The following is a 27,295-nucleotide window of genomic DNA, read 5'->3' on the forward strand; positions in this document are numbered from 1 at the left end:
AGAGTCGGGGTGTCTGTGCGACGTTTCGACGAGGTCTCACTCGTCATCTTCAGGCTGGTGCTTTCGGCTTCTTGTTACTGGAACAGAGCAGAATCTGGTGTTTGAGTTCCTATAAATACTGTTGAGGGGTGTGGTGTATAGCCTCCAACGTTCTGGGCAGAGAGGAAGTTCCTAGATTAGTGTGCCTCTTCTTCTTTTGTTCCTTAATTACTTGAGGGATATCTTGAGTGATTTCATGAGTGATATTCTGAATACCACTGGGTGGGTCATTAAGTGTAGATTAGTTGCTAAAGCTTTTGTGTCTTGACCTCTTGAGCTTGTGAAGAGTTTTTCTGAGAAGATGGCTGTGCTGCATTTAGTTGTGCTCTGGCTTGGCTTCGTGTATAGGGGCGAGCTGTGGTTTTGTGCCTTGTGCCAGCCAGATCTGTGTAGGGATTGCAGGGGGGTGCAGCATCCGGAGGTGCCACTATAGTTTGGCTACTGGATGGAGTCTGTAATATGTCTGTGGAGAGGGTCTGGGTTTGGGTCTGGTGTGGTTGATTGGTGACGGCGTTCTGTGTGCCTCTGGTTCTGGTGTCGGTTTTTGTGGGGAGGGCTAATTTCCAGATGTCTGGCAGGCGGGACGTGTCGTCACGCTTGTTCATGTTGTGAGGGTGTTTCTCTATCTCGATGGCTTCCATGATTATTCTCTTGTGGTGATGTTCCATGTTAAAGAGCAATTTGGAATCTGCAAAATTAATTTCGTGTCCTGTTTCTTTCATGTGTTGGAAAAGAGAGGAAGTTTTTTCTTCTTTTTTGACGGCATTCTTGTGTTCTGCGATACGTGCATTTATTCGTTCCTCTCTGCCCAGAACGTTGGAGGCTATACACCACACCCCTCAACAGTATTTATAGGAACTCAAACACCAGATTCTGCTCTGTTCCAGTAACAAGAAGCCGAAAGCACCAGCCTGAAGATGACGAGTGAGACCTCGTCGAAACGTCGCACAGACACCCCGACTCTTACACGGGAAGACACCCGAAGACACCAAAACCTGCATATATATATATATATATATATATATATATATATATATATATATATATATATATTTAAAGGGTTGACAGTGTCGGCCCCAGTGCATGCTTCAAAACTCATGGTCCCCGGCATTTGGCCACCAGGATGGATGCTAATGTCAGGCATACCATCTGCCAGTCATGCATTATGGCCTGTGAGGTGTTTCACATGCAGAACCTTTGGCTTCTGCAACCCTAGATATGTTCCAAAAGCAGGTGGATTGTCAAATTGTTGTACAGAACTGCTTTGGCACCTAAATACGTGGCTGCTTGCCCGTTGAGTTGCATGGGCTTCATTCCCACATAAATCTGCAGTTTAGCATTCAACTAACCGTAAACTCTTCGTCGGAACCCGTTATTTGTTCAGCACATTGTACCAATGCCAAAACATCCTGGGCGCTATTTTTAAAATGCTACTTTTGAGTACACCAAGATGCATATGTAAAGTCTCATCAACCTTCAATGTTAAGAAGCAAACAGTTTGGGAGTGTTTTCTTCACAGGCGTCGATAGCGTCTTCAGGAAATATGGTTAAGCATACACTTTTAATGTAATAATTCTGTTTGTGTTGTGACCTTTCCTAGCCTGCAGAACTAAACAGACTGTACTGAGGGGGTGAGGCAACTGCATGCTTGTTTAGTGCTTGATTCCTCCTCCTCTTCGTCCTCCTCTAAGGAGCAAGACGTGGGAGACGTGTGCTTCAAGAATCTCCTCCGCAGGGAGCGACATCAGCTGTTCTGTTGGCACGCATGGTACTGCCTCTGGATCCTTCTTGCAGCTTTCGCCTTTCAGACAATTGCTTGCTGTCGACTTTTCTTTAATTTCAAGGCTCTTCTATGCAGATCCTCCAAATGTCCCCATTTTCCAAGGACAGTCCCGTATTTACAGAAGCCGTCCCGGTTTCTGATTTGATCCCGGAATGTCCCACTTTTCCTTGTTGTTGTTGTTTAGTCGTGTCCGACTCTTCGTGACCCCATGGACCAGAGCACGCCAGGCACTCCTGTCTTCCACTGCCTCCCGCAGTTTGGTCAAACTCATGTTGGTAGCTTCGAGAACACTGTCCAACCATCTCGTCCTCTGTCGTCCCCTTCTCCTTGTGCCCTCCATCTTTCCCAACATCAGGGTCTTTTCCAGGGAGTCTTCTCTTCTCATGAGGTGGCCAAAGTATTGGAGCCTCAGCTTCAGGATCTGTCCTTCCAGTGAGCACTCAGGGCTGATTTCCTTCAGAATGGAGAGGTTTGATCTTCTTGTAGTCCATGGGACTCTCAAGAGTCTCCTCCAGCACCAGAATTCAAAAGCATCAATTCTTCGGTGATCAGCCTTCTTGATGGTCCAATATATGGGGTATAAATAGCCAATCAGAAGCTGTGCTTTGGTTTCCGAACATTTTGGAAGTGGAACGGACTTCTGGAATGGATTCCGTTCAACTTCTGAGGTACGGCTGTACTTCCAAAATTGGCTGCAAATTTTATTTCCTCATTCTAGTTTTCCCTTTTCTATTATGTCTTAATCTACATTATACTGTCAAATTTGCAATAATTTCCACTCCTCTTAATAGACCCGTTCTTGCTGGTTAGGCCTGCTAGCTCTGTGTATTCCATCGTTTTCAGCGGCTATCCCTCCTTATTTGAAACCTCTCCCCCCTTCCATTTCTGAACTAACAAAATCTTAGCTGCTGTTGTTGCACACAAAAATAGCTTTTTCTGCCCCCTGGGTACCTCTATATGTACCATACTCAAAATAAATGCCTCTGGGGGGGAACGTTCTTTTAAACAATTTTTTCATTTCATTATAAAGCATTTCCCAATAATCCTTAACTTTTTGTCATTGCTAGTTACAGGTACAAAGCTCCTCTAAACATTTCCAAAAGGGCAGATATCTATGTATTTTTCGCTCTATAAGACGCATCAGACCATAAGACACACCTAGTTTTTGGAGGAGGAAAACAAGAAAAAATAATATTCTGAATCTCAGAAGCCAGAACAGCAAGAGGGATCGCTGCGCAGCGATCCCTCTTGCTGTTCTGGCTTCTGGGATAGCAGCGCAGCCTGTATTTGCTCCGTAAGACGCACACACATTTCCCCTTACTTTTTGGGAGGGAAAAAGTGAGTCTTATAGAGCAAAAAATCCGGTAAATACCTGCAGGATAGCAGTCATTCCACCCATTACGACTCTAAAACCAATTGCCCTGCTGATTAGAATTTGGCTGGGCATCTGCATGATTCCAGGCCTCCAGTTTGCTAAGATAAATAAAAAGGAAGCAAAAGCTGGAACGTTAGAGCAAAGTGTTTGTCTAATGCTCCAGAAATTAGTCTTCCCGAGGGTTCCATCCATCATTAGACAGGACTATGGGACTCTGCAGAGCCACGCTGACACACTTTGCCACCGGAGGCAAAGGACGAAATGGTTCATTCCCCCCATTTCACAAGCAGAAGCTGCCTGCATTTGCAGTTTAAATACAGCAGCATGACTTAATGGAAAGTGCTTGGTTTTGGGTTTTAAATAAAAATTTAAAAGTACATTGAGGCTTCATAGGGTGTTTTGCCTTGGTGCTTTGCAATCTCAATTTGTAGACCCCCTTCCCCTTTTTGCTAGATTCCCCTAGCCTTGGGTAATGCATGCTGTATATCTTGAGGATGAAAGGGCCGTAGACCATAATGGTATTTTGCAGCTCTAATTATCATTACTGTACTGCCTGAGGGTATGGAGTGGGGGGAAATGAGTGGGAGGCGAGATGGCAGCTTTGCGAAGATTTCTATGGCTTTGTAGGGTAGCACATTGCCACATTTTCTCATGGGAAAATGTTGCGGGGGGGAATGCTGCCTAAACCTTCAAGGTTACTCATTTGGCGCCCTGGAAACGGGTCATGAAAAGAATGCTCTTGTGTGTATTCCTTGCTTCCATATCAGATCTCTGAATGGATAGTCAGTACTTTTATGGGCCACTGGTAAGAGCTAAGGGATCTACACTGGTTCCCAGTACGTTTTCGAGCACAATTCAAAGTGTTGGTGTTGACCTTTAAAGCCCCAATCGGCCTCGGCCCTGTGTAGCTAAAGGAGTGTCTCCATCTCCATTGTCCAGTCCAGGGACACGGGTGGCGCTGTGGTCTAAACCACTGAGCCTCTTGGGCTTGCCGATCAGAAGGTTGGCGGTTCGAATCCTCACGACGGGGTGAGCTCCCGTTGCTCTGCTCCAGCTCCTGCCAACCTAGCAGTTCGAAAGCACACCAGTGCAAGTAGATAAATAGGTACCACGGCGGCGGGAAAGTAAACAGCGTTTCCGTGTGCTCTGGCTTCCGTCATGGTGTCCCGCTGCGCCAGAAGCGGTTTAGTCATGCTGGCCACATGACCCAGAAAGCTGTCTGTGGACAAATGCCGGCTCCCTCAGCCTGAAAAGTGAGATGAGCGCCGCAACCCCATAGTCGCCTTTGACTGGACTTAATTGTTTGATGTTTTACTGTGTTCTCATATTCTGTTGGAAGCTGCCCAGAGTGGCTGGGGCAACCCAGTCAGATGGAGATACTACTACTACTACTACTACTACTACTACTACTACTAAGAACTTCAATGTGCATAACATACAAAGAAGGACTGGGTACTCTTGGAGTCTGTATTTACTATTATTTCTCCAATGCATTCATAAATTGCCTTTCTGCCAACACACCCAAGGGGATTTGCAAATTTAGAGAAATGATATAAACATGCAAAATGGGGAGCAGCAGGTCAGGAAATGGGGAAGTCTCACTAGAGGAGGCCCAGATAACAGGCAGTCCTCCTGCCCCAGATCACACTGATAGTGATTGCCGTACCTTCAATATTTTTTTTACAGTAGGCATATCAGCAAAACCCACAAATGATAAAAGGCATTTTCTTTGACAAATTTGTTATATTTATCATTCTCTCTTGCTGTTGTGTAAGAAGTACACAATCAGCTGGGGAGGGCATAGTTCTGTTCCACTGTGGTGCTGTATTTTCACAGAAATAAGATTAATTATAATCTCTGCACCATTTCTGTCCATATTGCCTTTGCCTTCTTGAAAGGATCAACTGGAAGTTAATACCCAGCAATTTGTTAAATATCAAATGGTGCAAAGCAGCCCAAACTTCTGATTTCCTAGCATCTCCAACGTATTTTCATATAATTCTATGTAGTTGGCTGTTAACACCAGCAATAATCGTGAGACAAAAACCGTAAGTCAATTTTAATTCAAAGGAGTTGCGTACCACTGATGTAACAAGTTTAAAAGGTGTGTTTTAAGTTCATCACAATGAATTCTCCCCTCCATGTACACCATATAGCAACTATCAGTGTTTGGTAGTGGTGTTCCGGGTTTATCTCTTCCCTATTTATTCTGAAAATGCCATCAGATCGAATACTTGAGAGTATTCCATCTGTCTTGTCTGCCGGTGTTTTATTGGTTAGGGAAAGCAATAAATTTTCCACTTGCACTCTCTAATTAGGCCATTTCTCCAATAATGGCATGGCTAATTTCAAGAAGAAAAAACCAGCAATTTAGGACTATAGGGATTCATTTTCTGCGCCACTTGTTCAAATGTTAAGAGAGTTTATCCTGAGATAAACTCCTCCAAAACACTTAAGATTCTCCTTTCCCCAGTATGAAATATCCCTTAAAACATCTTAATTATGAGTTTGTTCATTATAGTAACAAGATGTACATGCAGATACAGCCAGAGCCGATTTGAAATTATATTTAGCCCAAACTGTGTAAATTGCCTTGACAGATGGTGTTTCCATGATTTTTTAAAACTACTTCTGTCCTTTCGGGCAGAGAAATTATTGCAGCATCTGTCATACATTTCATGAAAATCTGCACTTCCACTCCATTTTTTTAAAAAGCCAGAAACCACCTTTCTGCCATGTGAGCTTTCCATAGACTAGGAGGTCTTGGTGTGAGAGACCATGCAACCGTGAATCTCCCCACCCTGACTCTGGAGTGACACAGTCCAAAAAAAGGAGGACTGTTACCATATGATATTTCTGAATGTGCAGTTTGGTTCCTTCTGGCTTATTGCAGAATAAGCCTAGGCAAGAGTCTTATTTTGCATTGGATTTATGGACTGAAAAGATGCCAAGTGTCTGGAAGAACAGTGAGGTGGCGGAAGAATTTTCTAAAGGAAAAGGGACACATAATTAAAAATCACGTGCACTGTATCTCTCTAGTTTATCAAGCGGCAACTCCCATCTCTCTCAAACCAAAAGGCCACGAGGTCTTTCTTATTTCAGCAAGATTTTATGTGAGAAGCTAGTGAGAGTGCTTTGGGATGTTGGGGAGAGAGGCTAATTTGCGGCTTATTATTATTTATTTAAAATGCTAATATTATTGTTATTCTGTATTTTATTTGCACATTGGTACTGCATATTGATTTATTAAAAGCAAAGCCAAGCCTCTATAATCTCTCTTTTTTTTTAAGACACCCAGATCATGTATGGCGGCCTAGATAGGTCAGTTAGCTAGAGCATGGTGCTGATAAAATGCTAAGGTTGTAGGTCCAATCCCCATATTCTGGCATTGCAGAGGCTTGGACTAGATGATCCTCAGGGTCCCTTCCAGTGCTACAATTCTGTGATTCCTGTTCTATATAGAGCTAGCAAATATAGATCAGTCTGCCAGCACCTTTGTAGTGAAAGAGAACTCGCAGAAGAATGCTGGGAAAAAGTCTCTCTCTGTCCGAGATCCTAGGCAACTGCTGCCATCCAACTGCTGAATACACACCATACATCTAAAGCCCATAGGCATTCCCCACAATCATGGGAACTATAGTTTACCCCTTCACAGAACTGCAATTCCCAGCACCCTTAACAAATCAGTTCCCACGATTCTTTGGGGGGGGGAAGTCATGTGCTTTTCAATGTGTACAACAGGACGGACAATCAATAATTGGGCAATACATTTGTTAGTAAAGGTAGAGGGACCCCTGACCAGTCATGGATGACTCTGGGGTTGCAGCGCTCATCTCGCTTTACTGGCCAAGGGAGCCGGCGTACAGCTTCCGGGTCATGTGGCCAGCATGACTAATCCGCTTCTGGTGAACCAGAGCAGCGCACGGAAACGCCGTTTACCTTCCCGCCAAAGCAGTACCTACTTATCTACTTGCACTTAACATGCTTTCGGACTGCTAACTTGGCAGGAACAGGGACCGAGCAATGAGAGCTCACCCCGTCGCGGGGATTCAAACCGCCGACCTTCTGATCAGCAAGCCCTAGCCACCCGCTGTGTTTGTTAGGATCAACCAAAATACCAGCAAGCTGTCAAGTTCTTCAGATGTTACACAAAGTTGGGGGGGGAGGGATGAGCGGTGGGAGGAAACAAATGCAAATATGAAGACTGGATGTTGCAGCCGTGAGATCAGCTTTCGCAGTCAATTCCAAGATGGAATTGTTAGAATCTGTCAGGTGCCATAGATATCAGGTTACACACTTAGGATTTTGGGAGAAAAGGAGCAATGCCTTCCCCTGCCCCCCTTTTGAAAGGATAGAGCCTGCCTTCTACTCAGATCTGAGCACTGCTTTATTTCAAGGATGCGGAACCTGTGGCTTTCCAGATGTCATGGAATCATAGAATTGTAGAAGGGATCCCAACGGTCATCTAGTTTAACCCCCTGCATGGCAGAGGCAAGATTTGCCGCTAGCATCCATACTAATTTCGTGGAAGCTTCGCTGAAAACGGGGGGAAGGAACTGGGGCAAAATAAAAATGGTGGATTTGCAGGACAGTGGGTTTGCTACACTGCAGAAGACGAGCTTGCGCAAAGGGCACAGGATTTGCAACTTGCATCTGCATGGGTGTGTCGTTGGACTACAACTCCCAGCAGCCAGTGGTCAGGAATGATGGGAGTTGTAGTCCAGAAATATATGGAGGTCCTCAGGTTCACCACACCTACTTTATGTTTCCATTTAGACTGGTCCTAATAAAAGGTCCAAATATGGTTTTGGGGGGTTTATACAGATGGTGCCCAACACCTCCGCCGCCCACTTCAAGCTTCTGACAAAGCAGGTTATTGCCTTCAGAACCTCATGTTACTATAAACAACTTGTACCCGGAACACCCACCAATTTCAGTTCAACCTCCTGAGGACTTAGGTAGAAGTCATTCAAGGCTGGTAAAGCCCCAGTACAGATAAGTACACTTATCTGAGAGTAAGCCCCATTGAAATCACTTGGGATTAAAATGTTTTTGGGATTGAGATCCGCGATGGGTGGAGAGCATTTTTCTGGTTCCCACTGCTAGTCTCAATGAGATCAGCTTGAATAATGTGTTTTTAATGCAGTAATAATCATTTACAGGAACAATGGAATACTTCTGGTTCTTTCAATGCTTGGGGAGGCTATGTGTTTTGGAAAGAAAGTTTCCAGGAAACCATTGTCACACAAGGCATGCTACAAACTGGAGCCCCCGTCGCTTGTTCAGAATGAGAGATAAGTTCCTTTAACAGCTTTCCCCACTAGAAGTCTATTGAGCTGGAGTGTCTCTCCACTCGAAAAGGGCAAATATGTATGTAGTTTCTGGGGTTTCCCCCCCAAGAAAGTTTAATTGGAGGAGGATGCATTTCATACAATGGCATATTATAAGAGACAACATTGAAAAGGAGAAGGAAATAAGAGGCTCTAAGTACATGAAAAGGGCAAGCTGACACAAGGAAAGAATTAAAATGCACAGAACTGTTGAAGCTAACAGGTAGCGTAATAAAGGAACAGTCCTTTATTCATTTAAAAAACTTATCTTCTTAAATTGCAAAATAAACTCAAGGTGCCTAAGTAATCAAAATCTTGACAACAACAATAACAATAATACATTTTATTTATACCCCGCCCTCCCCGGCCAAAACCGGGCTCAGAGCGGCTAATATCAAATATATAACATATTACCATAAAATCAAGCAATCAATTAAAATACATCCTAAAATCAAATCAGAATCAAAGTGGAATAAGGATGTAAAGCTCAGTCTACAACACAGTCCCCAAACAAATAATAAATCCGGGAGGTGGGGGGCATCAGGGCACGCTCCTAACCACAATAGTGATTCCAAAGCAGACACCAGGGATAACACACACACTGGAAATGTTTGAGTGTGTTTTGCTGGGTCGGGTATGGTTTTGGTACTGTGCAGTTAGCAAAGGGCTTGAGTCACTGACTTGCTTCAGTGCAAGTCCCTCTGAGCACAGTTCAGCCTTGCATTCAGAGGATCGGGCCACATGTAGAGCAGCAGACCCCTCAGCTGCCCACCACCCCACATGCCTCCAGAGCTCCGAAGAAGTGCTCCAGGGACCCGACAAAGGCGGAAGATGGCTGCAAAAACGGCTGCAAAACTTTGGCACAGGTTGGGAGGGGATCCCAGATTTTGGGGTTCCGAGTCAATGAAGCTACCCTTTGAGGTTGGAAGGCCAGGGGTGCTTTCGTTGCCATTCTTGTATTGCAGCGAGTTGGACTAGATGAGCTCCAGGATATAAGCAGTTCTATGGCAGAAACCACACTGAGCTCCTGGTTGAAAAGCAGGCGCAAGCCTTTTACGTAGGGGTGGGGATGGGAGAATAGCAGGGAAGCTGTGACGGACAACTCACTTTGATAAGTGCCAAATAACAACAACAAGAAGAGCTATTTTTCTACCAAAAGAGGGGCTGCAGCTCACCACGAACTTCTCCCTTATTCCCTTAGAATGGCAATGATGCCCACCTGAGAAGTGCTGGAGCTCAGCTCTGGCTGGGAAAAAGCCCAATGAAGTCCATCTGGAAAACCTGTGGGAGCGCAGAATGCATAATAATAATAATAATAATAAACAACTTTAATGAAGTCCATTTGGAAAACCTGTGGGAATGAGGAGCACAGAATAATAATAATAATAATCAGTGCTTTTTTTCTGGGGGTACTCAAGGGTACACAGAAGAAAACTTCTGATAATAACAGTAGTAGCAGCAGCAGATAATTACATTTTTATACAGCTCCTCATCCATAGATGTCAGGGTGGTTCACAGAACGGGCTCCTGATAAGCTTGCCTTTAAAGCACAGGCAAAGACGGATGGGATCACTTCATGTAACATTCTGTGCCCCGGAAAGAAAGAGAAAGAAAAAGAAAGCTAGAGAGAGAAAGAGAAGAAGCAGAAAGAAAGAAAGAAAGAAAGGAGAGAAAGAAAGAAAGAAAGAAAGAAAGAGAGGAAATAGAGAGAAAGAAAGGGAGGGAGGGAGAGAGAGAGAAAGAAAGGGACAGAAAAGAGAGAAAGAAAGGGAGAAAAAGAAAAGAAAGAGAAAGGAAGAGAGGAAAAGAGAAAGAAAGGGGAGAGTGTTAGAGAAAGAACGGGAGAAAGAGGAAAAGAGAAAGAAAGAAAGAAAGGGAAAGAAAGAGAGAGAGAAAGGGAAAGAAAGAGAGAAAAAGAAAGAGGAAAAAGAAAGAGAGTTAGAAAATGAGAAAGAACGGGAGAAAGAGAAAGAGGAAAAGAGAAAGAGAGAAAGAAAGAAAGGGAAAGAAGGAGAGAGAGAAAGGGAAAGAGAGAAAAAGAAAGAGGAAAAAGAAAGAGAGAAAGAGAGTTAGAAAATGAGAAAGAACGGGAGAAAGAGAAAGAGGAAAAGAGAAAGAGAGAGAGAAAGAAAGAAATGGAAAGAGGGAGAGAAAGAGGGGGGAGAGGGAAAGAAAGAGAAAGGGGAGGGAGAGAAAGAGAAAGGGTGGGGGGAAGAGGGAAAGAAAGAAAGAAAAGGAGAGCTTCCCAACCTCCCAACGAGCCTCCCTTTCCCTCCCGACGACTAAAGCGGTGGCCCCAGGCGCGCTTAGCCCCGCGAGCAGCGCAGCGGGCGCGAGCGAGGAGGCGCCTCCTTCCCGCTTCCGCGCTCCTTGCCTCCCTTTCCCCGCCGCCGGGCCGGGCGCTCCTCCGTCCCATTCCTTCCTTCCTTCCTTCCTCCCTCCCTCCTTCGCCGCCGCGCGCACTCCCCGCCGGCTTGCCGTTCCGCCCCCCCCCTCCCTGCTCTGCGTCACGCGGCCTCGCGTGGGAGGTGGGCCCGGCGCAGGCTCGTCGGCGGGCGGGCGGGCGCGCGGAATCTCCCCACGTGACGGCGGCGGCGCGGGAGGGGGGCCCTGGATGTGCGCGCGGGCGGGAAGGCCAGGAGGAGGCGGCGGTGGAGGAGGAGGAGGAGGTGGAGGCAAGGCGAGGCTGCTGCCGCCGCCGCCGCCGCCGCCGGTGCCTCCCTGCAGCCCTGCCGCCGCCGCCGCCAGTGCTGGGTTGTCGCGGGGCTGCCGGGCAGAGCTGGGCCGAGGGGGCGGGAGGCAGCTCGCCCACCCATGGGAAGGCGGCAGCAGCGGCAGCAGAAGAAGAAGGAGGCCGGCCGCAGGCGACCCTGGCCATAACTTCGCGCCCGCCGGGAGAAGGGAAGAGCCGGGCAGGCAGCGGCTGCGGCGTCCTGCGGGGAAGAAGTAAGTAAGTCGGAGACCCTCGTGGGCACTGGATCGCGCGCAGGCAGGACCGTGGGGGGGGGGAGAGACGCGCAAGGGGCTGTGCGGGTGCGATCGCGGGGATCCTCTTTTGCCTGGCTCCCGAGGAAGCGTATGGAGAGACGGGGCTTGGAAACGTTGGCGCCTGGCGAACAGGTTGCGGTCGCCCTCCCCGTCGAGTTATCTTTAAAAGAGGGGCGCGCGTTTGCTTCCCGGCAAAGCGAGATCTTCGGCGCGGGATCCGCTCTTCGGGATCTAAGGCTGCAGCTTTTGCAGAGTTGGAAAGGGATCCCCGAGGGTCATCCAGTCCGACCCCCTCTGCAGTGCAGGACCTAAGTTTTCTCCCCGCGCCCCTTCTAACACACACACAAAAGCCTTTTTGGAGAGACCGTAATGGATTTTGTTTCTCTTGCTCGCGATTCGGGAGGCATTTCCCCCCGCTTGGCTTTTCAGCGGCTGAAACTTGCCTGCGTGCTTCGGACAATCTCGCGTGTCAAAAACGCACGTGTGAATGCGAGTGTATGGCCTCCGCGTGTTGGTGCGGTAGGCGAGTATCTTAAGAATGCTAGCTGCGCGCGAGGCTTCTACTGCAAGTTCTGGTTCAGCCTCGCTGGCGCTCTGAGGCTGCGATGGTGGTAAAGTGGGGGGGGGGTGTAACTGGGAGAAACTGAGGCAGGGGTGGAGTCCCCAACCACATCTGGAGGTATCCAAGTTCCCCAGCATCACATCACACTACTTGACCTTTGGCCATGCTGCCTTGAGGCCGATGGGATAAAGGGAAAATAGGAGAAGTTTCTGCCCTGTCCCGCAGGGTGTTTTCTTAGCTACTGCTTGGTACAATTCATTCTGCTGCTGCAGATTGCCGGAAGGAGAGGGCGGATTCGTGTATATGTAGGCGGAGTGTGGATGATTCCCAGAGAAATCCAGAGCAGAAAAGGGTGAGGGCGTGGGAGGAAAGTACTGAAACGTCCATGTATTGTCTTCGCTTAAAAGTTTGGGGGATGGAGTGCAAATCCAAACACTACATTGGGTAGGATTTTTTCCTACTATGTTTTCTCTACAGTTAACGTCTGTGAACTTTCTTTAAGTGCTGGGGAAATTTATTATGCTACAGATTTTTGAGACTTTTTTTTTTAGCGGTTGCTGGTTGTCCCTCTTAGACACTTGTCCTCGCGATATTTGCCCTCCAGCAAATATATTTTAACAGCTTCCCTTCATTTGGCTGCAGGCATACTCCGATGTGTGTGGAAATACTGTACATGATGTGTGGTTTTGGATGTGTGTTTTTTTGCACAGACACACCCAAGTTGTAAACTAAAGTCAGCTTAATATTTTTGAATGGGAGGATTCCTGTTTCTTTCTGCCGCCCCCTCAAAAGAATGATGCACTTTGTAGGGTTTTGAAAGCGTAGGTAGGTGATCCAAATTATTTTACTGAAAGCAACAATTTGTTTTAATAAAGGACTTAGGTTTATTTACCAACTTTGATGAGAGACTGTTTGTCTTGGTAACTTAATAATTCAGCCGCCTCCAAGGTGGTGGTGGTGGGGCAGAGTGCTGAAGATATTCTACTACCAAAACATAATACTGTACTGAAAAGCTGGTGGGTTGTCAAAACAGAACATAATAAATTTAAGGTAGAGATCCTTAATAAATCATCAGTAGATCTTAAATGCCATTTTGGTAGGGGAGCAGAATTGATTGCATATTTTGAAAGAAATGCTAGTTTGGGAAAGAAAACAAACAAACACCATCCTTGTTGTTTAGTTAGCAAAAAAAAAAAAAAAGTTCTAAATAGCTGGTTGTTTGGGAAAATATTGGGATTGTATTGTTAGCACCCTCATCCTGAATTTGGAAAGAAGCCCTGTTGATTTTAACATTTCTTCCCGGTACATCAAGGAAGGCAGTGTACCATATATATAATCTGCATCAAATTAGAATGGACTTACATCAGAGCAAACAGAGTTTAGCATCAAGATGCCACTGATAAAGTTGTTTATTTAAGCCTTGCTTGCTAAAAAAGAAATAGCCATCTACTAATGTTTCGTACCGGAATGCTAGGCTTCAGAAAAATGCAGAGCCTTTCAAAATAAATCGAGTGTTGCGGAAAATACAGTGAGCTGCACAAATCTTCGTTCAGTTGTTTCTGAAGAAATCTTTTGGAAAGTCTAGTGGGTGGGCAGGCTTTCAGGATGTACGTTGTTTTTTCTAGAAACCCCTGAGATCCGTACATTTAGAATGAAAGAATTAACAAGCCCAGGAACTTGAGCTCACATTCCTTCCACACCAAATCCGCTCCTGGTGTCTCCCAGTCCCTTAGGTTTCATGATTTCAGCATTATAATGAGTAGGGAGGCGGGTCATAAACACACTCTCATTTGGGTTGCTTCCATTTTGTTAATGACTGGAAGCCATAAATCCCTTGCTGACCTACATAAAATAACCCAGAGGTCCGCTAGCAGATCCCAGTCTGAACTTCTGCTCACCTCTGGAATGTCAGAAGAGATTGTTTTAGAATGTATTCTATTGCTTTTCCTGCAAGTGAGAGATCTAAACATGTGCCCAATGGCAGTGGGAATGGCAAGAGTTGTTACCCCTCACCCCATCCCATTCTGTCTTAATATAGGCAGTCCTCTGTACCTATAGAATTCTCACTATTGCTGGCTTTTGAGCTCTGTGCTACTGCAACCCAGTCCTCAAGCCTGGGATTTCCTTTCTCTCTTTTGTGGCAGGGGCCAGGAAGCAATTGCTGACACTCGAAACCTAAAAAGAAGCCCCGCACCAACTCCTGAATTGCCGTATTTTTTGCTCTATAAGACTCACCTTTTCCCTCCTAAAAAGTAAGGGGAAATGTGTGTGCGTCTTATGGAGCGAATGCAGGCTGTGCAGCTATCCCAGAAGCCAGAACAGCAAGAGGGATTGCTGCTTTCACTGCGCAGCGATCCCTCTTGCTGTTCTGGCTTCTGAGATTCAGAATATTTTTTTTCTTGTTTTCCTCCTCCAAAAATTAGGTGCGTCTTGTGGTCTGGTGCATCTTATAGAGCGAAAAATACAGTAACCTTCTGTTGCATACAGCCCACTTTAACTGTATCAGAAGATGTGCACAAGAAGCTGGCTCCCCTGTTCATTTTTTATATTTATTTTTGCTTTTCATTCCTTGCCATTTAACTTTCGCTGAATGGGAGCGCTCCTTAGCCAGGTGAAGAGAGACAGAAAGAGAACTTAAAATGGAAGGGAGGGGCATTAGAAAACCAAGTGACATCTGTGCAAATATAGGGGGAAATGTAAAACAGTTCTCTTCCTCTTCCTTCCCCTTCTTTTCCCAAGGTATCCCCTGCTAGTCATTTGTCTTACAGATGCGGGTGGGAGTCTCGTGTGAAAACACCCCATAATGCCAGAGTATCGCTGCTGAAAAAAATACAGCAAGGGTTGCTGTTTCAATTCAGCCTTAATTGGGGCAAGGAGGGGTGTTTTGCGAGGGCACAGAGTGTGCCTTAAAAGGCGACAATTTGGGTCTTTGCTGGTTCCCCTCTGCGCAGCGTGCCCAGAGATTGACTGTGAAATTTTGATTGCTTGGTTCCATACAGCATCTCTCCAGGCGAACATTCGTTCCCAGTTGCCTTTGCTACCAAGGCAGCCTGCAGACAGCCTGGGAAGGAGCTGGTTAATGCATACTAAGCCCACCCTCGCAGCCCACACTTTCTTGACTTCTCCTCTTATCCTGCTTCGCCTACATGAACAACATTTGCAGCAGCAGCAGAAACGCCTCCTCTCTGTAACCTTCACAGAAAACCTGCAATTTCCATCTTCTGCTCTGGGCAGGAATTTCTATTTTAAAAGTTGGTCATCCCGAGATATTGACTTGGATAGGGAGATGTTGAAGATTTCTGGCCCGTCGTTTGTTTGATAGTTAAAACAACTACTGTACAGTAATTCCACACTTCTTAGCATTTCTGTAGCATTCTCCCAGGCTGTTCTTCTAATGCCTGCCACATATCACATCTTGTAATTGTAAGTTAAAACAATTGGCTTTACAGCGTGACCATAACTGTGTCTCCTTGCCAGTAAATCCTATTTAGTTCAGTGGGGCTTACTCCAAGGTAATTGGTGTTAGGATTGCAGTCTTAGCAGCATTGTGCTTTTGTTATTAAGGATGCAAACTCATCTGGTGCTGTGGAAAACAAAGTCTTTCTTTCTTGCTACTCTCCTTCCAATCCCATTTAGAAAAATGTCCCCCCCCCTAATTCTTAGTAACTGGCCTTAGTAACTTATTTTTTATTTAGGGGATTTAAACCCTGCTGTTAGGTTCAGCCTGCCATTTACTTCCCAGACTACCAGCATAAACCAATACAAATACAGCAACAATTATTTAAGAAACAGCACAAGACAGAAGCAGGAAACGGAAGATGTATACTTAGGGGGGGAAATAGTGAATAATCCCTGGATATAAAAGGTGTCTGGTGTTCCCCCCCATCACTCCAGACCCTACTTGAAAAATCAAAATATTGAAAATGTATTGAAAATTTTCTCTCTTACACACTTCCCCCCTGGTATCACTGCTTCTACCAGAAGGTTTTCACAACTTTCAAAGTTAAGGCTGCACTCACCCTGATGATTCAGTGAGAGGATTCAACATATGTAGTTTATCATTCAGTTTCCCTGTCATCAGATCTGGCTTCAACTCCTCAGGCAGCTTAAAGCTTGTTGAGGGAATTTTAAAAGCCTCTTGGGGCTGGTTGCATGTTCATACGTGCAAACCTGTAGGTGCTGAAAGGGAAATATCTGAACAGCCGCTTATTCACATGTGCCAGTTAATAATTTGATGGTGGACGACTCACAGCTAAATATGTCTTTAGCTTCTATTGACCGGCATTGCCCCAGAGCTGATACCCAGAATTCGACCCGTGCCTTTTGATCTGTGAAGCTGTGGCTGTTGAAGAACAACAAAAAATGCATTGTATGTAGTGTTTGAAAGTGAGATAGAAAAGCTAAGAGCCAAATAGCTCCTGCGACCTGGTTTGTGGGTGACAAAACAGAATGTCTAGTTGCCATGGGGAGGGGGCCGGCAAAATTTTTTATTTATTATTTTGATAGGCATGAACTAGTACAGTGGTACCTCAGGTTACATACGCTTCAGGTTACAGGTGCTTCAGGTTACAGACTCCGCTAACCCAGAAATAGTGCTTCAGGTTAAGAACTTTGCTTCAGGATAAGAACAGAAATCAGGCTCCGGCAGCGCGGCAGCAGCAGGAAGCCCCATTAGCTAAAGTGGTGCTTCAGGTTAAGAACAGTTTCAGGTTAAGTACGGACCTCCGGAACGAATTAAGTACTTAACCTGAGGTACCGCTGTACACAATTCACATAAGTGACACATTGTTAGGATCACATTTTTAGCAGAAATGGTTAATGGTCTCCACCTCCATCGTTCTACCCGGACACTGAGGTCCAGCACCGAGGGCCTTCTGGCGGTTCCCTCACTGCAAGAAGCCAAGTTACAGGGAACCAGGCAGAGGGCCTTCTCGGTGGTGGCGCCCTCCCTGTGGAACACCCTCCCACCAGATGTCAAAGAGAACAATAACTACCAGACTTTTAGAAGACATCTGAAGGCAGCCCTGTTTAGGGAAGCTTTTAATGTTTAATAGGTTATTGTATTTTAGTGTTTTGTTGGAAGCCGCCCAGAGTGGCTGGGGGGACCCAGCTAGATGGGCGGGGTATAAATAATAAATTATTATTATTATTATTATTATTATTATTATTATTATTATTATTATTATACATGTTTAATTTGGTGTTTACAATAAAAATATTGGCACCGTACTTCAAATTTCAAAACACTCTAGTCTTTCTTGTTAGACTCCTTCGCATACTGTTTATCCTCAACATATACTTTGAGGTTTCAAAGCACATACCTTTCAGTAATCCTCGAGTGTCGTCCACGTGAAAAAAAAATGGCACCCAGACCTTTTGAGGTGCTTGCAAATGGAGAATCCATAGGTCCGAAACGCACCTGGTGGCCTGCTAATTTCGTACCATGATTGTATGAACCATTCTTAGTGCACGGGAGCAGTGGCGTAGCGTGGGTTGTCAGCACCCGGGGCAAGGCAAGTAATTTGCGCCCCCTAACCCATGGATTTGCGCCCCCTAACCCGTGGATTTGCACCCCCTAACCCGTGGATTTGCACCCCCTAACCCTAACCCCCAGATGTTGCACCCGGTGCTGCCAGCCCCCCCTGCACCCCCCACGCTACACCACTGCACGGGAGCCATTTGCAGACAGGCCACGCTCCATCCGGAGTATCTGCTTCCCTCCCTTCCTGTTAAGTCCCACGTGGCAGGGTGAAATCTTGGATTTCCACTTGGTGCGTGGTTTCACGTGAGCGGCACGCCCTCTCGCTTGGAATTTGGATTAGCCGCTGTGCGGCTGTTGTTGGGCCTTGATCAGATATGTTAGTGGTTATGGGAGCACAAGAGGCCTTGGTGCTCTCAGAAACATGCAAGGCCATACATGTACAACCCTAATTAATATGTTGTGTGCAAAGGAGAATCTTGTTGGATTGGCGAGGGGGAAAAGTGGGAGGCAGACTATAAGTATGTACTCAGGTGGAATTGCTCCCCTGTTCTTTGCCGCCTCCTGTCTTGTGCTGCACTTTACATTGGAAAGGTGTTTGTTATGAGTGGAATCAGAGTTTGAAATTTGCCAGGCGCATTTTGCACCTGGCTATAGGCCACTTGCATGCCTTGGGATCCTCAGGTCTTGCCGGTTTTCACATACAGTGGTACCTTGGTTCTCAAAGTTAGTCCATTTTGGAAGTCCGTTCCAAAACCAAAGCGTTCCAAAACCAAGGCACTCTTTCCCATGGAAAGTAATGCAAAACGGATTAATCCGTTCCAGACTTTTAAAAACAGCCCTTAAAACAGCAATTTAACATGAATTTTACTATCTAACGAGACCATTGATCCATAAAATGAAAGCAATAAACAATGTACTGCAGACACACAATCAATCAGTAGCTAAACTGGGTTCCACACAGTCACAAAAACAAAAACACAAAGAGCCGCAAAAACAGACAGACCTCAGCGTAACACTCAAAACGGAAGTGTGGCCCTCAAATCATAAGCGTAAAACTTAAAACGGAGCATGTTTGGCTTCCGAAAAAAGTTTGCAAACCGGAACACTTCCAGGTTTGCAGTGTTTGGGTTCCAAGTTGTTTGAGTACCAGGGCATTTGAGAACCAAGGCACCACTGTACTAGCAACACATCATTTAGAATTCGATCAGCGATATTTTAATCTGCACAATGGGGCCAGTTTCAGGAACCAAAACGTCCTATCGAAAATCACAACCGTTGAGCTGCCTGGCCCCTAAATGGCAACTAGACATTCCATTTTGGCACCTGTAACCCTGGTTTAAGGAGCCATTTGGCACCTAGCTTTATATATCTGAGTTTCTAACACTGAGTGGAAGACTAGCAATCAGCCTCCGAGAGGGCATGGAGTGGTAATGAAATGAAACCCGGGCCCAAAAATCTGGGGAAGCTCAGGCCCGGTAGGGTAGTAGTGTTGTTTAAAGTTGCTCAGAGTATTGCGTTGTGCCAGGCTCCTTAAGGGATGTAAACTGGACAATCCTACCGGTGTTTACTCAGAGGTAAGGCTTACTGATTGCAGCTGGGCTCCCCCACCCTGAAAGTAGCTATTCTGAAGTTTGCAGACTTACAATGCCGTCCTCCCTAGGTTTGCTTAAAAGTGCGATTGAATCCAGGGACACATATCTTGGAAACTTGGCACTGATTTTTCCTTAGTGTGTTGGGAGTTCTAGCTACTGTGAGATACTCACTGGCATGCATTTGGTTCCCATAATAATGTCAGCTGTGCCGTGGCATGGCCTTGACACCCCAGAGTCCCCACATAGAACACAGCTACTTTATAATATGATCATGGGACGTCCACAAAGTATAAAACAATGCAGCTACATAAGGCCATGAACCATTCCCACCGTATAATTATAAGCGAGCCGCTTGCATAAATACGTTTAAGTGTGTCTACAAACTCAATGAGAGGTGTGAGCTTGCTTCTGCTGGCTAATCTCATTTGCATTTGCACTTGAGGCAAGCAGAATCTCATCTCATCAACACAAGGAAGCCTTTCTCTCTCTTTTTTCATATTTCATACTTGTCAAGAGTTGAAAATCTCCATTCACAATATATTGTGCCATGGAGAACTGTAGAATAATAGCCAATGCTCTCTTGAAGAGAAGCATGGATACTGTTTCTAGCTTTTGTGTGTGTGTGTGTGTACACACAAACACAAACATACAGTGGTGCCCCGCAAGACGAATGCCTTGCAAGACGGAAAACTCGCTAGACGAAAGAGTTTTCTGTTTTGGAGGTGCTTCGCAAAACGAATTTCCTATGGGCTTGCTTCGCAAGACGACAATGTCTTGCGAGTTCCTGCTGGTTTTCCCCCTCCCCCCCTTTTTCTAAGCCGTTAAGCCGCTTATCAGCTGATCCGATCAGCAGATAAGCCGCTAATAGCGCTAATCCTCTAATCTGTCAATGGGCTTGCTTCGCAAGACGAAAAAACCGCTAGACGAAGAGAATCACAGAACGGATTCTTTTCGTCTTGCGAGGCACCACTGTACACTATACTTTACTGCACTGATATGTTTAAATGTTTCTTTGATTCTTCTTGAACTTTCCCGCCACACTTGCCGTCTGCTCTTGCCACGCCAGTGTGGCGTGCCACACACTTTGAGAAACGCCATTCTGACTTAATGCTTTGCGAGACCAAAACAACAGGTGGAGATCTTTTGGCTTGTGAACAGGTTCAGGTTTAGCACATTAATAATTTGGGTCATGATGGAGTCAGGCCTAGGCACAGCGCGGCCAACTTCTGAGCAGACGTCTATAGAATTGCACCGTTCACATTTTCGTTGTTTGCAGTAGGGAAGCTATGCACAAGCTTTAAGACTTTCCCACGGGAGTCAATTTTTATTTAAAACAGATCTACTTTGCCTTTCCGGACACCTGAGGCAGTGTACCAAAAAAAAAATTAAAGTTGAAAAGTTCAGAGATGAGCATGCAAAGCTGGCTGATAGAAGCAGACTTTCTTATATCCGACCCCCAGTCACCTTCCCATATTTCTTCTAAGTGTTGGGCAGGTGGGTTGGGAAAGTCACCTTCTGCTAGTCCCATACAGATCATGTATTTCTGGACCCAACCCATATTCAGGGATGGTGAGTGTTTGGAGAAAAGGTTGGATGTTATTGAATCCCTGGAGTCTGCCTCTGGTTACAGTCTTAAGGTGAAATGTGTGTGTTGTGGCGGCCGCCATCTTTGATGGCTCTAAAAAACTGTTGGACAAATTCAAGGAGGGTGAAGTTATCAATAGGTAGAAACCAAAACAGCTGGGCTCTGCCTCCACTTCTGGAAGCAGTGGGGGACTCATAAGTGCGGAGAGCGCTGTTGCCCTTCTTGGCTTCCCATCAATCTCTAGTTGGCCACTGTGGGAAAGGGATTACAGGACTATATGGGCCATCAGCTAGCTTTTCTTTTTTCTTTTTTATAAAATATTTTATTAAGTTTCCACAATAAAGAAGCATACAAAGACAAAGAAAATACAAAATCACACACACAGAAAAACCATACAATACAAAAATACAAACATTAAACACATCAAAAAAAGAGAACAAAAAACAAAAATTCCCTCTTTCTTAATTTCTCATCTTCAATTAACTTATTTTCCCGACTTCCTCACGTCTCCCATTCTTGTATCCCTTTTTAAAGTTTAATTCAGCAAATTAATATCTTGTTAATTTATCTGTTGTTAATCCAATCTTACATTTTACTTTGTTGCTAAAGCCCCTGCAATTCATTTCAATGTCCTTAACATTCATAAATTTTGCAATATTTCTGCAAATAAATTTTGAATTTCTTCCAATCTTCCTCCACCGTCTCCTCTCCCTGATCTCGGATTCTGCCAGTCATTTCCGCCATTTCCATGTAGTCCATTAGTTGCATCTGCCAATCTTCCAAGGTGGGTAGATCTTGTGTCTTCCACATCAGCTAGCTTTTCTTCTGTTCTTATGGGAAGAGGTAGCAGACCTCCAAACAGGACTCATTTAGGTGCTATGCGGGCTTCAGGTTATACCTAGAACCCAAGACCAAACGTGGAATCTGCATAGCACCTAAGAGAACTGTTGCTACATGTCATTTGGTTTCCTATGTGCACACACACACACAGGCAGAAACAAGAGTTCAGAAGTAATCCAAGGCCCCCACAATATCCAGCTTGATTTTACTTACTTTCTATATGCAAATATAGTTAGTAATAATTTTATGTAGCAGTGGATAGTCCCCAGCTCCCCATTTTTAACTTTAGTTTGCAAAAGGGCATCTCTTGGGAGGGGGTTATGCCTTTTATGGCAAAACCACTCTGTTGCCACCTTGATCTAAAATTGTAAATATTAATCAATGTTAACGTTTCACTGAAAGCGGCCTGGTACGATTCGACTTGGCCAGATACATGTCCAAATCCAAAGTCTGGCCTGGGGGCCTAATCTGGCCCACCGGTAGATTTAATCCGGCCCCTGTGGTAGTTTATTTATTGGGGTAAAATTATTTTTTAAAAAGCTGAACCACTTCAATCCCCCCCCCAAAAAAAAACACAACACCTCAACACTTCGGTTGGCCCTCACTCATGTTCACTTCATCAAATCTGGCCCTCTTTGAAAAAGGTTTAGACACTCCTGGTGTAGCATTTACAAGTTGGCAGATAATGTATCAGTGATGAGCTGAAAATGGGCTTAATTTAACTTATTCATGTCTTTTTTATTTAATGTATTTAGTTTCATTAGTTTTCTTGTGTGATTTTTGGAGATCTGTAGGAGCCGGAGACTTTTTAAAGCTTAGCAGATACATCCTTGTGTTAAAAAAATTTAGGTTTAACCATTCGACTTACATTCTGTGCTTGCTTCAGAAAGTTTTCTGTTGACTCAAAAGTTCACAGGCAGCAAAACTACTTTTGTGTGTGGGAATCAGCCAGAGCTCTTCGTGCTTTTGCACGTGGGCGAAGCAACAAATCTTTAATTTTACCTTTGCACAGTGGGCTACTTGTACACAAACTCTCTCAAACGCCCATCTTCTCTCCATCCGGACAGGCAAGGAGCATTATCCTGAGTCCAAGGACACATTTCAGCCAGGCAAAAACACTTGAGATGTGAAGCAGCAGGGCTAATGAGGGATACGGTTTCTGGGGAGTTCTCGAGTCAGATAGCGGGGCCACGTTCATCACTTGGGCATAAGATTCTCTACCCTTAGTTTAAATGGTCAAAAAGTTAAAGGAATAGCCCTTCAGTAAAGGTAAAGGGACCCCTGACCATTAGGTCCAGTCGTGGCCGACTCTGGGGTTGCGGCACTCATCTCGCTTTATTGGCCGAGGGAGCCGGCGTACAGCCTCTGGGTCATGTGACCAGCATGACTAAGCAGCTTCTGGCGAACCAGAGCAGCGCACGGAAACGCCGTTTACCTTCCCGCTGGAGCGGTACCTGTTTATCTACTTGCACTTTGACATGCTTTCGAACTGCTAGGTTGGCAGGAGCAGGGACCGAGTAACAGGAGCTCACCCCATTGCGGGGATTCGAACCGCCAACCTTGTGATCAGCAAGTCTTAGGCTCTGTGGTTTAACCCACAGCGCCACCCGCGTCCCTAGCCCTTCAGTATCTTAAGTTAAATTGAAGTGGTTCAAAGTAACTGTTGATCAGTGTTTTGAAATCAGCTAGGCACGTTTTTCACCTGGCTATCGACCACTTACAACCTGGCTCCAGGATGGTCCCTGACATCTCCAAAATCTGGAGGGACATGGCTCGGGGAATCATTGGATCTCACTTGTTTTCACACACTAACACCACATCCTGTAGAATTCTATCAGTTATATTTTATCTGCATAGTTAGAATGAATTTCTGGAACCGAAGATGCTTTTTCTGTGCAGTCTGAGCAGATGACAACCTTGAACTAGGTTAAGAACTTGGAGAGCTTAAAGAGGAAAAGTCACTTGATTCAGGGACAGTAAGAGAACTGTTGCTACGTGTCATTTGGTTTCCTGTGTGTGCGCGCGTGCGCGCACACACACACACGCAGAAACAGGAGTTCAGAAGTAATCGAAGGCCCTCACAATATGCAGCTCAATTTTACTTTCTGTATACAAATACACTTCCTAATAATTTTATGTAGCAGTGATTAGTCCCCAGCTCCCTGTTTTTAACACTAGTTTGCAAAAGGGGTATCTATTTTTTTGGGGGGGGATTTATGCCTTTTATGGTATAAAAAGTCTGTTGTTCCTCCCTGGATCTAAAATTGTAAATATTAATAAAGGTTAATGTTTCACAGAAAGCCACCTGTTACGATTTGACTTGGGCAGATACTACATACATATTGGCCTATTCTGACCACTTTTTCTTAACGGTGACTGCTCAGAATTGCACAGGAAAGTCATTTTGCTTCCTGAAATTCATTCCGATTATGCGAATAGGCATGAACCTCCATATGGTGATGCCAGACGCCATCCTCGCACCTAGGCATCTTTGCTTGGTCGCATGTGGTCAATAGCCAGGTGCAAAATGCGCCTGGCTCCTGGCTAATTTCAAACACTGAAGATGATTAGGGTTTTTTTGGATTTTTTTAACATTGAACCAGGTCCCGGTCCAGTACTCTCTTTGTTGTACCATGCAAGATCCTGTAACTACAGTAGTACCTCAGGTTACATACGCTTCAGGTTACAGACTCTGCTAACCCAGAAATAGTGCTTCAGGTTAAGAACTTTGCTTCAGGATGAGAACAGAAATCATGCTCCGGCGGCGCGGCGGCAGCAGGAGGCCCCATTAGCTAAAGTGGTGCTTCAGGTTAAGAACAGTTTCAGGTTAAGAACAGACCTCCAGAACGAATTAAGTACTTAACCTGAGGTACCACTGTACTCTCTTTGTTGTACCATGCAAGATCCTGTAACTAATAAGTTTGTTCACCAGCAAACCTCCCTTGCCACCCAAAGCACAGACGTTTTGAAAGAACCAACGAGGGTCGGAAAACGCATCTGAAAGTGGATATTCATTTTGTTACCCTTATTCTTCTTCTACTTCTTCTTCTTTTGCAGGGCTCTCCACCCACCATGGCCACAGCGTTACCCAGAACCCTTGGAGAATTGCAGCTGTACCGAATCTTGCAGAAAGCGAACCTCTTGTTCTACTTCGATGCCTTCATTCAGCAGGGAGGGGATGACGTCCAGCAGTTGTGTGAAGCCGGGGAAGAGGAGTTCCTGGAGATCATGGCGCTCGTCGGCATGGCCAGCAAACCTCTTCACGTCCGAAGACTGCAGAAGGCTTTGAGAGACTGGGTGACAAACCCAGGCCTTTTTAACCAGCCTCTTACTTCCTTACCGGTCAGTAGCATCCCAATATATAAGTTACCGGAAGGATCTCCTGCTTGGTTGGGAATCTCATGCAATAGTTACGAAAGGAATAGTAATACCCGGGAGCCTCACTTGAAGATTCCAAAATGTGCCGCCACCACCTGCGTCCAGAGCGTCGGTGCGGGCAAGTCCGACGGGGTGGGGAACTTGACGCTGCAGAGCGGCAGCGAAACGAGACTGTGGCAAGGCCACCACACTACAGAGAGCGAACACAGCCTTTCCCCAGCCGACGTCGGCTCTCCGGCCTCACCAAAGGAAAACACGGAAACCCTGGACGCGGCGGCGGCCCTGTCGGTCACCGAGTGCGTCGAGCGCATGGTTCCCACCCTCCCCAAAAGTGACTTGAACGAAGTGAAGGAACTGCTGAAAATCAACAAAAAGCTGGCCAAGATGGTGGGCCACATCTTTGAGATGAGCGACGAGGACCCTCACAAAGAGGAGGAGATCAGGAAGTTCAGTGCAATATACGGCAGGTTTGACTCGAAAAGGAAAGATGGCAAGCATCTCACCCTCCACGAGGTAAAATGGTGTGAGCAAGAATCAGTTTTCCCTGTTCTTTTCCAGTCTTCTTCTCAGAGGTTCTCTCGTCCTCAGGCCGCACCAGCCCAGATACTACATTTTTCTTAGGGGAAGCACAGAAAATCCAAATCTTGTCATGCCAGTAATAATTGTTAAGGCAGCAAGCAAGACCTTATAACATAATATTTGTACTTCTTTGTGTGCCTCCTTCACAAGAGTTCCAGAGGGTGGTAACATGAGAACGGGGCCTTTTCTGCAGTGGCTCCCCGTCTGTGGAATGCTCTCCCCAGGGAGGTTCGCCTGGCACCTTCATTATACACCTTTAGGTGCCAGGCAAGAATGAACTCTTTAACCAGGCCTTTGGCTGATTCACATCCAATACCCTTTTAAAATGGGTTGGGTCTTATTGGGTTAGTTGTTTTTTAAAAAAAATATTGATTATGTATTTTGTGTTTTTATATTTTGATTTTATCTTGTGAGACCTGCGAGTATAGGGCGATATAGTAATAATAATAATAATAATAATAATAATAATAATAATAATAATACTTGGGCACATTGTAAAAGATGCATCATCTAACCTGAAAGTTGTCAGGGGTCTTTCTGAAGAACAGGCTGCATAGCTAAAATGGCACTTTAAATGGAAAGCTGCTGTTTTTATTCTGTGCAATTATTTATGTGTTGCCTTTTAACCCAAAGAAGGTCCCCACTTTAGCTTAAAAATAACAATGTGAGAAACAGATTAAAAATTGGGGCAGGTGTGGATCACCTTTAAAAAGAGTCTGGAATTAATGGATTATATAACTATAAGACCAGCAATATCAGTGGCCTTAAATATAGGCATGGCTTAAGTCAATTTGTCTCCTGCGTTCTGCTGGATGCCTTTAAAAACTGACCCAAAACTGGATGTTGTAGGAAAGTTTCAGTGGCCTTCCTAAAGCTAAACAAAGATGAAGTCAGTCTAAATTTCCTAGGAAGGGAGATCCATAAGCAGGGTGCCAACACAAAAAAGACTCTGCCCCTGTTTTCACCAACAGAAACTCTTGGTGGGGCATAACAGCTAGATCTTAAATCAGCTTTATTTGGGATAAGGCAGTCTTTCAGATATCCTGGCCCAAAATTGTTGAAGGTTGCTGTGAGATCTTGCAGAGTCTGACATCTTAACTAAAGTGATATTGCCTAGACTAAACATTTTGTTTCCTGCTCTGGTTGGTTGGTAAAGATTGGCAGTGCAAGTAGCCTGTCCCGTTAAGCTAGACCAGAGTTTCCCAAACTTGAGCCTCCAACTGTTTAATTTTTAGACTACAAATCCCATCATCCCTAGCTAGCAGAACCAGTGGTTACGGCTCATGGGACCTGTAGTCCAAAAACAGCTGGAGACCCAAGTTTAGGAAACTCTGAGTTTAACCAAAGGAACTGTGTGCACTTAAGGAAAGGCCTAATACATGAGTCTTAAAATTAATTTTGATCATTGTCCAAGCAAAGAACAGTTGCATTTCCAAGGAAGGGTCTAGCGGACTGTAGGCCGAATTCTCTAAATTATAAAGTCCCTCAGTTCACAAAGGAATGAATCTAGTCATTCGCTTCAGGAGTATCTCTTTACCAAATTGCATGTTTCTATGTTGCATCCTTGTTTGTTTGGGTACTATTGATGCACAGTTACAGTACATGCAACACAAAGCAAATATTGTGTCAGCATTTCTTCATTTTACAGTTGATGCAACATTTACCCCCTCACAATTTGGGGAAAACTAGCGAAGCATTTCCTTTCAGAAAATGCAAGATGAAAAAAGAAGGGCGTTGTAATAGTACTTCCATCCACCAGAGT

General features: G+C 45.1%; 2 protein-coding genes across 2 annotated transcripts in view; one reads left to right on the forward strand and one right to left on the reverse strand.

The window, feature by feature from the left end:
• The window catches only part of NEMP2 (nuclear envelope integral membrane protein 2), a gene marked incomplete at its 3' end in the record, with an annotated part of 100,279 nt that extends 90,057 nt beyond the window's left edge, over positions 1–10,222 (reverse strand). The window contains exons 1-2 of the mRNA XM_082199390.1: positions 10,001–10,222; positions 9,747–9,808 (exon numbers count right to left, since the gene is read on the reverse strand). Of these exons, the coding sequence (XP_082055516.1) occupies positions 9,747–9,808; positions 10,001–10,020 (82 nt within the window). The 5' untranslated portion in view covers positions 10,021–10,222. The remainder of the gene's footprint in view (positions 1–9,746; positions 9,809–10,000) is intronic.
• A 1,089-nt stretch (positions 10,223–11,311) lies between these two features.
• The window catches only part of NAB1 (NGFI-A binding protein 1), a 51,218-nt gene continuing 35,234 nt past the window's right edge, over positions 11,312–27,295 (forward strand). The window contains exons 1-2 of the mRNA XM_082196571.1: positions 11,312–11,473; positions 24,634–25,467. Of these exons, the coding sequence (XP_082052697.1) occupies positions 24,649–25,467 (819 nt within the window). The 5' untranslated portion in view covers positions 11,312–11,473; positions 24,634–24,648. The remainder of the gene's footprint in view (positions 11,474–24,633; positions 25,468–27,295) is intronic.

Source organism: Podarcis vaucheri (assembly GCF_965113315.1).
Source record: "Podarcis vaucheri genome assembly, chromosome: 1".
In the NCBI taxonomy this organism is placed as follows: domain Eukaryota; kingdom Metazoa; phylum Chordata; class Lepidosauria; order Squamata; family Lacertidae; genus Podarcis; species Podarcis vaucheri.